General features: G+C 44.4%; 1 protein-coding gene across 6 annotated transcripts in view; it reads right to left on the bottom strand.

Annotated features, from left to right (window-relative positions):
* Positions 1–14,584, bottom strand: part of kif13a (kinesin family member 13A) — a 42,771-nt gene extending 28,187 nt beyond the window's left edge. For 5 of the 6 annotated variants that reach the window (XM_037073261.1, XM_037073260.1, XM_037073263.1 and 2 more), the window contains exons 1-3: positions 14,074–14,584; positions 13,685–13,775; positions 1,234–1,246 (exon numbers count right to left, since the gene is read on the bottom strand). In XM_037073261.1, coding sequence (XP_036929156.1) covers positions 1,234–1,246; positions 13,685–13,775; positions 14,074–14,128 — 159 coding nt within the window. In that variant the 5' untranslated portion in view covers positions 14,129–14,584. The remainder of the gene's footprint in view (positions 1–1,233; positions 1,247–13,684; positions 13,776–14,073) is intronic. The other variant, XM_037073262.1, reaches the window with a different exon arrangement.
* Between the last annotated feature and the right edge of the window lie 131 nt (positions 14,585–14,715).

The raw sequence follows: 14,715 nt of genomic DNA on the forward strand, positions 1-14,715 counted from the left end.
CTAATAGTTTTATTTGTTATTGAGTAACATCTGAATAACGCAACTGTACTCCTACTTAAATGTTATAGTCTTATCCCAGCTCAGACACTTTTTCAAGATTGCAATGTCATCCTGCAGTGGAAGCGCAACATTGCTGCACATTACAACTCCTGGCATTCAGTGCAGTCGTGCTGCTCTGCCAAAGCACTTTCCCTTGCACAAATACCCCAAATAATTGAGCTCCCTTCTAATCATAATAAGGGCTATTGGCCAGGGAACCACTGGTTGCGCAGTCAGCATGGGAAGCACTGAGATCACTCGATGCTTTGAAAGCAAGACCTCCTCTTGTGACTTCACACAAGTGAGTGGGTGCCATTCAAAGGAACAAAAGTGCCATCATTCTCAATTAGGGCTGGTTTGGTAACTAGGGCTTCATTCTCCTCTGGTCCATCTCCATCCAGCCTGAGGGTGTGACTGCGCGGCAAATTGTTCTTGATTGGACAATTACTATTAATCAGCAGTACAAATAATGATGAAGCGGAAAAGCACAATGCCCTTTTTGTCATTTCTCTTACGAGAACCGGTCGAATGTGCTCGGACTGCAACCTGCCCTGGGAGGGAGGGAGAGGGAAATTTGAGTGCCACTGTAAGTTAGCAGACAGCCACGTGCTCGTCTAGCTGAGGGGTATTACAGGGGTAAATCAGGTTCATGGGCCCCAGAGACCACGCACGCCTGTGGCCCACGTTAACACTCTCCCTGGTCCCGTCAGCGGCCTGAGTGCACTGAGCACAAAGCCCAGTCCCTGGTGTGTGAAACATCTCTGAGCTAGTCACCAGCGTGTTGTCAAGGGGGGAAGTGGGGGTGCACTCCAACAATGCAGCTTTGAATGCGCACACACACTGCCCCAGTGTCCGCGCTCATCCCTCTCTCATTGTAGAGCCTTTGTGGGTGTTCACGAGATCTTAGAGCGCTGACACATTCACACGGACATCTATCCGGCTCCTGCTGACCAACCAAACCACTAAAACACTCTCAATCATGTCCCTAGAAACAACGCCACAACAGTGGATCGACCCGTGCAGGATGGCTGTCGGGACCCCTCGGGGGAATAGTGTTGCCTGTGCAGCATCCTGCTTCTGTGATACCAGGACAGTCAGCGAGAAGTCACTACAAATGGCTTCTCGCACCGAAAATAACTTCCTCTGCCCACACTGCACCTCAGCTCAGGTTTTTGTAGCATGCAATGTACATACCTTAGGTTGTTTCCTGTTGAATTCGTAGGGGCGATCCATCATAAACAGAAGACACCCACGGGGAGACAGAGGGAGAAGAAATAACATGGTTAGCATTGATGCATTTTAACAGTCAGAACATGTTCACGTTGAGTGAGATGCAGCTGCAGCGCTCACAGCAGGAAACTGCCCATTGTCTGCATGTCGACACAAACAGCTTTTTATCACTGAAAAACCGAAACAACTTGATATTTCTATGAAACCTCAGACCCCCTTTCTAACTGTCGACATTTCCCAAATTCCTGGTGTGACTTCTTCATTCACTCCTTCACTCCTTCACTCATTCATTCATTCGCTTCCACACAGTGGCGTTTCCTGGCGGTAGGTGCCGCCGCCGCTGCTGCGATTGGGTTCATAATTGGGCCAGTGGAGCGTGAGGAAGGGAAGAGATTTAGGATTCAATGTCCCACTGACTCTGTTGAGTAAATAGCTCTTATGCCTGTGGACTTAACAGAGAGGCCAGGTTGGGGAAGCCGCACTCGGCATTCACAGCTGCCGGAACTGTGGACAAAAGGGTAATATATATGGCACTAAGTTATGTAGGATTATTCTCTAACAGGAGAGGGGATTCCCCAAAGGCTGAAAAACTGTAACATTAAAGTCAGACACAAAAGCTCCAAGCAAATCTTCCAGCTATTATAATATACGGCACACGCATGTTGCAGTATGACGCAGCAGCGGCCCGGCGCTTTTACGTCTGCCACAGTCGTGTCCTTCAGCAGTCAGCAGATCCCTCCTGCAAGGCGCCTCCTGGCACAGAGTCAGAGGTGGGCATCACCTTCACGCAGTCACTAATATTGGGCCGGCTGCTTTAGGAGGCCTGAAACACTGCACCAAAGTGTCTCACACAAACTGAGCTGAGTCACCATCAGCAGCACGCCTGGAGAACTGTTTGACAATACCTGCAGGAACACTTGTCTGCACTTACATTTTCATGTCAAGTATGAAAAATGAGAAAGGAAAGTGAGCTTCAAAGGAATCGTGGTCAGAAAGTACTTTTTGGCATGAGATTTATACTGACTGACTGATTATAATCGGGACAAATATTACTTTTGATTGGGAAAAGACTTGTGTAGCTTGCTGAAAAACAGTTACAAAGGCATGGTTTAAGCCAGACACCCCATGTTTAGAGGACTGGTGCAAAATCATTTATGTAATCACTGTAATGGAGGGAATCATCTTCTCCATGAAATTTGGGATAAGTCCAAATGCATATTTCCCAAAAACACCCTTCTTTTCTTCTTTTTTTAAATTCATCTCAAACACCCTCTGTTCTATGTTTGCACTCCATAATTATACTGTAACATGTCAAAAAGATGGATCACTCTAAAAAAAAGGTATCTAAGTAAAGATGACTGTGTGAACTGCTGCTATTATGTGATTCAAACTAAAGGAAAAAAACAAAACAAAAAGTGTGATTACGAAGTGATTTCCTCTGAGGACTAGACCCGGCCATAGCTGTGCTCGAGCTCATTATAGTCAGGGACAGAATAGACAGTGAGTGGGTAGGCGAGGAAAAAAGGAAGAGGGCCTCGTTTTGGGTTCATACCCTGAATCAGAATCTGGGCCACTGTGACTCGGTCTTAATCAGAGCAGACAAAGACTGCAGCCGGGCCCCGTCCTCTAGTCGGGGCCCTCTACGCTGCGGAGCAGAAAGGGGACGTCCATGAAGAGCTGTGAGATACGTGTCAGCTTTAGACAGCAGTGAGTACATGCATCGTGACTCTCCTAACTCAGAAAAGTCAACAACCTGACATCTAAAACCCAATTCTCCCCGTTATGATGGCTTGTATCGATTTTGTAAGTTCCAACAGCCATACGAGACGTGCGTCACTGGGTTGGGCTACTTTTAGAGTTTTAGTGACGATGGCTAAGCCTGAGCAAAGACAATGGAAGTAAAATGTTCTGTTTATTGTAGTTATGGATCACTAAAACTACGCTATGTTTTTAAAATCTCTGAAATCAGCTTGCGAATCTAATCAAATCGTGAGGTTCATGCATGTTAACTTGAAGGCTTCAAAAAAACCCAAATCTGATTCTCAGCATTGCTGGACAGTGGAGGTGTCGGAGATGAACGGAACACGTGAAAGAGTTATGATAACAAATGGGCCGACAGCAGCTACAGCACTGAGGAGAGCTTGGACAGAGACAGAGAACAGATGTAACCCTCTGGAGAACAAAAGGACAACAGACGCAGGACCGGAAAGAGAGACACACACATCAAACGTGGAGACAAAAGACATGCAGTTATGGAATGCAAGCAGTCTGGACTCTGTGGCTGCTGCAGCGGATCGGAGGCTCTCACTCATTATGTCATACACTGTATGTACAGTTTATGCTGAGCAAGACAATGGGGGGAACTGTTTCCAACTGGCTATATTTAGGATTTCAGAGAGCTGCATTTTCCTCATATGGTCTCATAAGGAATTCTTTTCATTCCCAAAACTGACTTCTTATTATACTATATGGTGGGTTTATCCATCTCCCCCATCCTCAGAAACTGCCTTATCTATATCTATTTAGTTCAATGACATGTGATGTAGCTTTGGCAGTACTTAATTATACAAAACTTAACAATTAAAGTTGTATTTGAGTTTGAACATTCTAATTTAACAAATCACTTGACAATCTATACAGCGTTATGGTGCCTTTCCTCACCTCCTCCCCCTCTCACAATGTTAAGACCTCCCCCCTCAGTAAGTTAAAGTACATTAGGCTCCAGTTCTCCCACTCTGCTTTGGACATAATCTCTTTAATCTGAACAGAATTCTGTGTCCTTCTCAGCAATTTTGTACGTGGCTTGTGGAGACCACGCAAGCTACGTCCTCTCTTTCAGTGAGTCCGACAGTTACATTTGGTCGTATGAAGCCTTCATTATTCACACTGATGTTACAGCATTTATCACTGGTGGATGTTATTAAAAACAATCCTGAATTTTCCAGGGTATTATGGTTTGTTCTCAAAATTCTTGTTTTGTCTGAGCAGCTCTCTAAAACCCAAAGAGATGTATTTCTATCACATATGACAAAGAAAAGACATAAAAACTTCACTGTTACAAAGCTGGAACCCCAGTAAGCTTGGGAGTTGAAAAACAACAGTAAACAGTGATTACACATGATTAATTAGGTCGCGATTACAGTATCTTAACTCACATCAGTCTGGTTAAGAAAGGCAGCTGATGCTAGCACAGTCACAAATGCTGTACAGTGCAGCTCTGGATGAATCACGCATGAAGCCCGCAGGCTGTTTTCTTATTAATCAGCGTGCATGTCAAGTCATGACTTGAGGGCTTATTAATGGCTGTGTTGTGGTTGAACACGGGTAGGGCACAAATGTATGGCACAGAAGTGCCAGAGAGCATCAGATTCCTCCCTCCTCAGAGGCAGATGCAGGCGGACGCTGCAGACTTGTTGGGGGACTGGTCCTACAGGCCTTAATGTGTGTGTCATCAAGGGCACACTCTGGCTCCCACGCCTCCAGCTACCTGATGCCAAGGCACCCATGAATGATTTCAACTTGGCCGAGGGAGGAAATTGGCCTGTCACACTACTACTACTATGATATTCGCCCTCTGTGCTGATCCCGTGTCATGCCAGACAGATTAGAGCGGCACATTTGGATTATTCTTTATCAAACCCTGATTTCGGATCACTTTTAGTAAAAAGTATCTCCTCAGATTGCCATTGTTGAGGGTCAGATTCCCTCAGATCACACATGACGGGTAGCATCTTTCCGTGCCAGACGCCTGTGTGCTGGTGCCCAAAAGGAAGGTATGGCGAGTGGGAGAGCAGCAGTGGATTCCCCCCTGCGGTTACGGAGCCGGATTAAGGCCACTGGGTTATTATGCCACCGAAAACTGCGCTCTTCTAGCCCAGTAGGCAACACACCAGATTAAGGATCATCCACCCACTGAAGCATCTATCTACCCTTAAAAAAAGGACACTCACAGAAGTATCAGACAAACAGATTATTAGATTTTTTGATGTATTATTTCATTCACCTCACAGATTCTGGAGCAGACTGGTTCAAATCAGCTCCTAAGGATGATGTAAGTGTTCTTATACTCTGAAATCACAGTTTGACAGCCCCAGAAAATGAGTTTCAAATTAAAATGAAAAGACATGCATCCAAATATAGAACCGCACATGCCACAGCTCCCCCATTTTCCAAAGTATGACAAATATGACAGTCTCATCAGGCTTTGCAGGAGTTTCTGACGATATAATCCTGCCGTTCAAGTGCAATATATACATCACATGGATGAGGCTGACCCCCCATTGAGATGACATCCACGGTATCCATCAGCTCTGTGCACACACACTTACACAAATGTTTTTTTCCTGGCACATCGCCCTTCTTCATATTTCGCCTAAAACTATGCCTCCCCCACCCTTTTAACCTCCATTTAACTGCACATATGACTCTTTCCCGTGTTTGGCTGTAGACATGCTACAGACAATTACAATTCAACAAGCTCCAGAGCCAAACACAACGTTCAGGGCTCTGTGTGTGTGTGTGTGTGTGTGTGTGAGAGAGAGAGAGAGAGAGAGAGAGAGAGTGAGTGAGAGAGAGTGTTGGGTTACAGCACACTGTGCTCTCACAGGCAGCAAGCTAACATTTCAGATGGTCTTCCAGTATGTTTAGAACTGAACACGCCGGTCCCCACCCACTCAAAGCAGAGGTCACCCTGCTGCGCAGAGACAGACAGACAGAAGAGAGCAGGAAAATGCCAAGCAGAGTTGCAGCCGTAAGAGGGGGGTGGCTCTCTTCGCTGACCAATAACACTCGAGAGGATTCCGAGGAGGCATGCGGCCTAATGTTACATTCTCCGGCCCGCTGTCACTTTTACTGGCACGGGTGAACTGCAAGTAAATGTGACAAGTGGTTCAAGTCAGAGGTTTACATACAAGGACATTCAAAATTATTTAAGAAAAAAAAACAAAACAAAACACGGTCTGAAGGAAGTTTGTCTTGCTGATGACAGAAACAGACATGCAGGGTTGATCCAAGCTACCAGACAGCTGTAACTTCTGCTACACAAACAACGTGTTATATCACAGAGATGTTACTGACTCCCACACCTGAGCTTGTGAATCAGATTCTAGTGTGTTAAAAAAAAAGGAGAAAAATACAGTATCACATGTGCTTCAAGTTACAGAAATCACTTTCTGTTCATGGATATTGGCTGTGGGCGCAGTAAACCACCTTACATACAGGTATACAGGACACTGCTTGGAGTCAGCTGGGTCTTGTTTTTATGGTCTAAAATATCATGTGCCATGGATCAGTTCATAAGCACACATACTCCTTGATACCCGATCCAGTACCGGAACTGGTACAGTATTAAAATCAGATGATTGTTGAGTCTCATTCATAGTTGGTCAAATAGTGTCACCTTATTATCATCTTATCTTATTTAAAGTATATAAGTAAGTATAAGTATATAAGTATTAATACATCTACATAACATATCAATACAAAAGCATCAGTGTGTTGGCAGCATTCTACAGTTGTAGCTGACGGAGGTGGAGCTAGTTTTAAGTACTTTATATAGAGACTGGTAGTTTAGTGCCGCGGCTCGAACAGTCAGGCTCCTCCAAAGGCTCACAAGATACATTTGTGGGCTTGTGAGATCCTGCTACAAAAATCTGTTTTAACTTAACGTCATTCTTTTTCAATTTTCATTTTGCATATTTGTGAAATATTGGATAATTTGAACCGTTATTTAAATGAAACCATGTGACGCGCTTAGAGCAGCTCACAGACATCTGAAACATGACAAGGAGAACCAGCTAGAAAACTGCTTCTTTGTCAGCGGTCACAAGCCTCAAAGGATGGGAACCACCGATTTAGTCTTTTATTAAACACAATTATGTCTGGAAAAAGTAAATTGTAACAACGCCGTTCAGATTAATGTAGTGGAATAAACAGTTTAGTGTGCCCCTGACTGTACTGCAGTGAAGTCGAAGTATCAAGTATTATCATACTAAATAAATAAATTCACATAAAGCAAGATTACCTGGACAAATACCTAGAAAGTGTAGCAATTGAGTAAATGTCCTTAGTTAAATTCCATCACTAGTCTCGGCTGATTGAGCCTTCTTGAAAAAAAAGTTCTTCTGTCATTGTTCTAAGTCCTAAAATTAGCTTCCTCTGAAAATATTCGGGGTGTCTGGGGGATATCTTTCGTTAGGTCATCAACATAACTTCGACTGCTGTCGCTAAGCAACCGTGGTAAACATGGAGGCGAGACAACCGAGCAGCCTCATGAGTCAAAGTTCCAATATGAACGCCAAGCTCAGGATCTCAAAAACAGCCTTAATGAAGAGCGCCGCCACCAGCAGCAGCACACATGATGCTCACACCGACTTCTGTGTGGAGTTTCCATAACAAATGTTAACAACAACACAACATATGATGCAGGCAGAGTCTAATTTAATCCTCCTTGGCATTTCTGACACCAAAGTGACAAGCTGGGTCAGCAGGCTGTGGGCCGCAGAGAGGGATCCTGACTGCATAAAGCCTTAAATCTGGTTAGTTTCAAAGGCAACAAACAAGCCAGAGAGAAGTGAAGTTCATCAATCTGTTCAATATGGCGAGCCTTCCTCCCCAGGGGGAATCGAAGTGACACATTTACTACCAGGACACACCTCCTTTGACCCCGCCGCCTTGCTAAATGTCACTTATCTGCACACATGTGCCATGTGGCTCCTGAGGACAACAGACAGCAAGTGAGTGAGAGGCGAGAGTGAGCATGCTCACGATGTGTAAAACACTTAAAACTAATTTAATGTCAAAAGAAATATGCTGACTAGATGGTTACATTCAGTATGTGCTTGAACGTAATGAGATCTAATGAGCGGAATATTTCTTTGCAAACAGCGGCAAGCAAGAAACTTGTTTTTTAAGCTTTTGTTAGTCCTGCCTGGCTCAGCTTCCCCTGAGCGAGACTGAAAGTGAGTCCACAATGAGCCTGTCCCACCATGAAATTAAATTCATGTAAACACAACAAGTTGGCTTCAAAAAACATCAAAAAGGCCTTGTCTGAGGGAATCATGCAACAAGGAAAACCAGATTCATTATGGAAGAAAGTCTGAAAGAGGATTTTTACATAGGCTGCCCTCAGAATGAGAAGCCACATCTGAGATTAATGAGGCACAGGCTTGACACAGAGGGAGGACGCCATCTTTTCTCCATTCCGGATCAAGATGTAAACAAAGTCCCACCCTCTAAACAAACAGGCACCGGTCCTGGAGGGAATGCAATCGCTCCATCAGCGACACACAACACTTTCGCCCAATGACACGCATGAACACAGCCTTAAAGAGAAAAGTTGGGCTGATAGTGCGTAATTCAGGCCATCTAACTCTGAGAACAACATCTTACTGAATGGAAAGGTTGATTATCGGCACACAGGGAGCAACATGGAGAGACAAAGAGAACATTCCTGAGGGCAGCCGTTGGACAAGGCAGCATTGTGATTCAGTAAAGGCTTGTTTTGGAAACCATGATGACACTTGGTCATGTGCGACTTGGGAGAAAGTGTGAATTACCTCCAAACCTTGAGCTGCGTAGGAGACTGCCGTGTCTCCTCGACACCTATTTGTGTCTTTGACAGCTTTGTATCATTCAGGCGAACAAACAAACAGACAGCATTAGAGCCTATCTGTAAAGGCTTAACAACACACGTTGACCACATTGTGTTTTGTCTATGGCAGTCACCAGGGACAGGCTGTAGTGCAACCAAATTAGTAAAAAGGAACAGTTCAGAATACATATGTTATGCATGAGTTACGTGAGAAAGCTAATACAACTTTCGTGTCTGTACGCTAAATATGAAATCACCAACCAGCAGGCAGATAGCCTAGCTTAGCACAAACTCTGGAAAAATGGGGAAACAACAAATCTGGCTGTGTGATGGACTGTTTGAGCTGAGTTAGCTCATGGATGTCTGAAGCTGGATTCAGAACATGCGCACCAAAGACTTCCAGATGCCGAACCAGCTAACTTCTAGTTTAGACCTCCGCAAACTTGAAGAGGAGATACAATGATTTAATAGTGTGGTCTTTGAGACTTTCTAAATGTTATCCCACATATTAATCATTTTTGTTACATTTGGACAGAGACGGGCTAGCTGTTTCCTGTTTCCAATCTTCTTCTTTAGGCTAAGCTAAGCTAACCAGCTGGCAGCTGTAGCTTTATAGATTTATCATACAAACATGAGCGTGGTATCAATCTTCTCTTCTTCTTCTAAAGTATATTTCCCAGAAGTTTAGACGGTATCTTTAACATCCTGGGATTTTGAATAACTTTTGGGAGCACCTACTCGCCAACTGCTCGGCTGCACTGACTGTATTAAAAAAACAATTTAGAGACCAGGAGGCACAGAATAAGTAGCACCCTCCAAAAAAAGGTTGACATTTTAACTGAAGCCCCACATCACGCAATATCCAAGGAAATGAGATAACCGAGACAAGCGGAGATAAACCCAACTGAGCTGCTCTAACCATTAGTGATAAGGACGAGATTAGAGCAGAAATTACAAGCTTAGTTACAGACACTATCAGATAAAGACATCCTTCCACTGATCATCTGCAATGCTCGTCTGCAGAGCAACGGTGGCACGGAGGATAAGAACAGTAAAGTTAGAAAAAATGTTTTAAGTCAGCTATAATGAGACGAACACAAAGACAGCAGCTCTCTCTGACAGAAACTAGTCTCCCCTCCGCCTCTGTAAAAAGTCAGTTGTGGTTAGCTTTTGGGTTTTCACAGAACTCTGTGTATTTACAGTGAAACATCCAGTAAAGTGGGGGGTGGGGGTCACATGAAAAAAAAAATCAAAAATTCCAAGACTCGATGGTCCTGTATTCAACTGTTGCACGTTGACGGACGTGCTGGGGCATGATAGATGTAATACGGCCCCATTGTGTGAGTGGAAGGGTATTTTCTTGTCATGAAGCTCCACCACTCATCCCCGGTGCAGACGGCAGCCTCAGGTATTTCTCTGCCTCTCCACCCCCACCGTCATTGTGTCTAAACCCCCGAAGGAGAGCAGGACTGGCGCGTGAAAACAAAAACTGCTTTCCCAGATTCCCATTTCAAATATACCACTCGTGCCAACTCAACACAGGCAGATGAAAGATAAGACCTAGGAAACTTAACCTGTCGCCCTCAAGTCACAATCCATGTTTCATTTTGCCCACCACTGAGATTATTGTTCATTTTCTCATGGAAATAGGAGAGGCGGGGGGGCTGTGGGTCACGAGTGTTGCTATAATGCTCGGCGGTGTAAAGAACGAGGCTTAGCGATCAAAGGAAATGCCTTATACTTCTCCGAATTCTTTAGGTGACTTGCATGTTTTTTGTTTGTTTTTTTTCGTGGTGCTGTGTGGTCTCTGCATAACTTGATTATAAATACAGACACAATCTGGAAAGTATTCCGCTCCAGGTCCACCCCACCAGAGACTTCATTTTATCAGACTGAAGTCATATCTATTATCTTTAGGTATTGAGCAAAACTAGTGTAAGTCATGTCCAAAATGTGTCTTTTTTTCTCATTGTTTCAAAATCCACAGCCCAGGGAATAACCCAGAGTTCGATTTATCTCAGATGCGTCCACACAAAAATATCCATTATTGCTGTTTCCTTTCTGAGGCTGTGCCCGAGCGTTCCCATGAGAGAAAAAAAAAGGTTCCCATGATCGAGGCCCCGCAGCCATATTTGGCGTGCTAATACCCACTAAATCTGACACATTTCCAACACACAGGAACAGGTGTCCTCAAAACAAGGCAAAGTCTTAGCAAGCAGGGTATCCCCTTCTGCGGCTCCACGAGCAGCCCAGGGGAAAATTATATGGTTTAAGAAAAACCATGGCAGCCTAAACACATAGACCCAAAACACACACACACACACAGAATGAGCACTGAAATGTTAACAACTAATTATATGGCTGGACTACACTATAGAGAAGAGATGTGACATAATGAAACCGAACTGAATCGAAACTGCTCGAGGCCACAGTCACTTTGCAGCAACGTGAAGTCACCCTGCAGTCAAACACGCGTCTGTCATCTTTCTCCTGCAGTTGAACGTTTGAGCTTCTCTAAGATGAAGAATGTGCAGAGTTTGACACAAGAGGAATATCTTCACGTTCGTCTGCGGAAAGTTTAAATATCTCTGTGACCGATGAAAATCTGATTTTAAAAGGCGGGGCTACTGGTCTAATTTGTGACGCCACACACAGTATGGAGGCCAATCCTCGTCGAATATTCAGCGCATACAAGTGTGATGTGGAGAACCTGAAGCCAAGCACACACACTGAGAATGGACCTCACAGTGAAGCAGGAGACGTCATGTGTCCAGAAGTTAAACAACAACATTTGATAACATTTTTAAGTAGACGTAACATTTATTTATTTTTTTAAGGAGCTTGTAGAAAGCCAAAGCATAAAAATAGCTCTTTTCCTTGAAAACATTGTTCTGATTGTGAAATGCCAATTTTACAATGTTTTTTTTTTTTTTTTTTTGTGGCTGAATGTTATCAATAATAGATTTTACATGGTCATATCTGGAATTCTTGATAAGGGAGCAGGAAAAGGGGCCATTTTAAAACTAGTTCGAATAGATTTTAAAAAGGGACCTTGGATAAACTGTGTTAAAGTGAATTCCAGCAGAAGTTGGAAACACTGAACTCATCATCCAGGAAAGGAATCTCTGTATGACTGATACCGACATCTACATCAGATAAGGGAACCTACCCTGAAGGAAAATGTGTTTGTGTCGTGGCAGCATGGCAACAGGTAGCTCCAAACACTTATCACATAACTGAGAAAAATGCTCCAGGAGTGGTCACCCCGAACCCTACGTACACTTTCCTCACCCGGGACAGCTTTTCATTCTGACGTTACGTGTCTTGCTTTTCACATATGTTGGCTTTGAGCGTGATTTGTTTAATTACCTGGAATGCCGCCATTGTGTGGCAATCTCTGCACTAATAATTGCCTTAAATACAGGTTAATGTGTGGAGCCTGGGCTGCTGCACGGGGGGAGCCGGCTCATTACCATTTAATGCTGACTGTTGGTTTACGTGGAGCAGCAGAGAAAGTGTTGCACTTTAACAAGGCTGGACGTGGGCCACGAGGAAAGCCTTGACGGTGCATTGTGTTCGCCTCACATGACTCGATTTTCTCACACCGCGTCCAGAAGAGAGGTTTTCATCTTTTTTAGTAGTCAATAGTCAGAAATAACGTTGTTAGAGTGATAAATAAAAAGGAAAAAACACACGGTCTTGCATTTTTTTTCCCCCTCAATGAGCATCTTTTTAGATTCACTGCCGCCTGCGGGTAATCAGGTCAGCAGTTTAATCATGTGTGACACCAACAGCAGAGGAGAGCGAACAACTCGGGCGCAAAAAAAAGCGAAAAACATCTGAGTGAGACACAGCATTTGTGACTGCTCCAATCGGGCACGATGTCTGAACGACTTCCCGAGCACACAGCCATCATTAGCCTGCATGTTGTGTGGCTCCAGATGACTCGTCAGATCACAAGCCAGCAAGAAACTGCAGCTTTTTCTTCTTCTTCTTCTTCTTTTTTTTTCTGCTGACCTTCCACTCTGCAGGCAAGACCGCGAGAGGCAATGGAGGATGCTCTCGCTGTCCTTTGGTTGCGAAAGAAAGGCGTAAAGTGTGCAACATCCTGTCGTTTCTCAAAGACAACGAACTAAAGTTCAATTAGCTCTGACACTGAAGATTTACGACGTCACCCCGAGGCTTGGCATTCATCCGTTCCATCTAACGGGTGTCTCTCAATCGCCTCTTTCACCCTTCGCCACTACATATGCGGGGGTAATACATCATGTGTGCATGTGTTATTGTGCCGCGGTGGTTAGTGTTGGAAAGTTCACATGAATTACATCACATAATAGGTGGGCAAGTGGGCGACAGACACGACGTCCTCAGCAGCACTGATGCATTTATAATGTTTAGGAACCGTTTGAATTCAAGTGCAGGTGTGTGTCGCCGGCATGGGACCTACACCCTCATCGCTGTCTGTCAGGCTCACACTGCCTTATGTCCTGTTGTGTTGTCTTGACATCTGAGCTCCAGACATGTGATCCAGGATGCTAACCTTGGATTGTCACTGTTGCTCTATCACAAAACCAGAGAGGGGATGGAGCTGTTGGGTGCAGTCTGAATTTTTCTTTTTTCTGCACTTGTAAGAGACATTTCCAAAACACCCACAGTCCCCAGGAGTGCGCTGCTGAGACATTTCCCCTCTTCTTAACTCACCATAATAAGGCAAAAGATGCCTCAGCTACAACAGTCTCACTCCACTTTACTGCTCGCTACGATGTTTGCTCGCACACACACACACACACACACTTTGTTGGCTGTGTTTTCAGCTTTGTTTACCTGCTATCTCCTTTCCCATTGGAAGGCGGTGGGTGCAGGACTGTCTGGTTGTCCTCCATGTCCACGACACATTTTGTATTCAGTTCAATTTCTGCAGAGAGAGGAAGTTTGTTGGGAGAGTGAAGCTCAGTGCGGGGGTGGCGAAAAGTGAAAAAAACACAAATAATTGAAAAAAATAAAATAAATTAAAAATCTCGACTTTCTTCAAAACTGTGAGGCTGTTCAAATGCTGACTCCGGGCTCGTATAGCTCGAGCTGGGAGCAGCAATGGCGAAGAAATCAAAAAAAAAAAAAAAGAAAAGTTTATGATAACGGAGCATGAATCCGAGCAGACACGAGAAAATGCGAGTTTTGCACACAGAAAATCATGGCTGTAGAGACACACTTACCCCTGCGGTTCATGGGCCGGACTCTCACCGCAACTTTTACCTTTGTATCCGACATTTTTTGTCCACTTTTTTTCTTTCCTTTCCTCTCCCACCCCTGCTGTCTCTGCGCCGAGCTATCGATGTATATCGTCTGTTGAGTCTCCGACGAGAAGCCGCCGGATCTCTGCCCCCGAACGACGGGCTCTACTTAAACAACCCCGATCGAGTCCACACCTCGAGGAGAAGACACGGGAATGTGTTCATTTTTTTCCTTTTTCTCCCTCCTTTATATCCATCCGGGTTCGCTTTTTGTGCAAATCCAGCACTGTGCTCCAGCCCCAGACAGCATCCCCACCGCCATCTTCCACTGGGAGCACGACTGCTATCCTCTGGCAGACTGGAGACGGCTGTGTCAGAGAGGGGGAGAGGGGTTCACCCAGCGCGCCGCTTCTAGAGGGGGGAAATAACAGAGAGTGTGTCTGACACGACATGGTCAACATGCCCACATGATGAGTGTCGTTTAAAAGACACAATAAAGAGTACAGAGTGTATTAAAAAAATAAAAAAAAAATAAGAAAAAGGTATTTTGTGTGTCTCTCTGACACACACACACACTTTTAATTGCGTCATCTATTGTTTATGTTTTCTTGAATCAAAATTGGA

This window comes from Acanthopagrus latus, chromosome 17 (assembly GCF_904848185.1).
Source record: "Acanthopagrus latus isolate v.2019 chromosome 17, fAcaLat1.1, whole genome shotgun sequence".
NCBI classification, from domain to species: Eukaryota; Metazoa; Chordata; class Actinopteri; order Spariformes; family Sparidae; genus Acanthopagrus; species Acanthopagrus latus.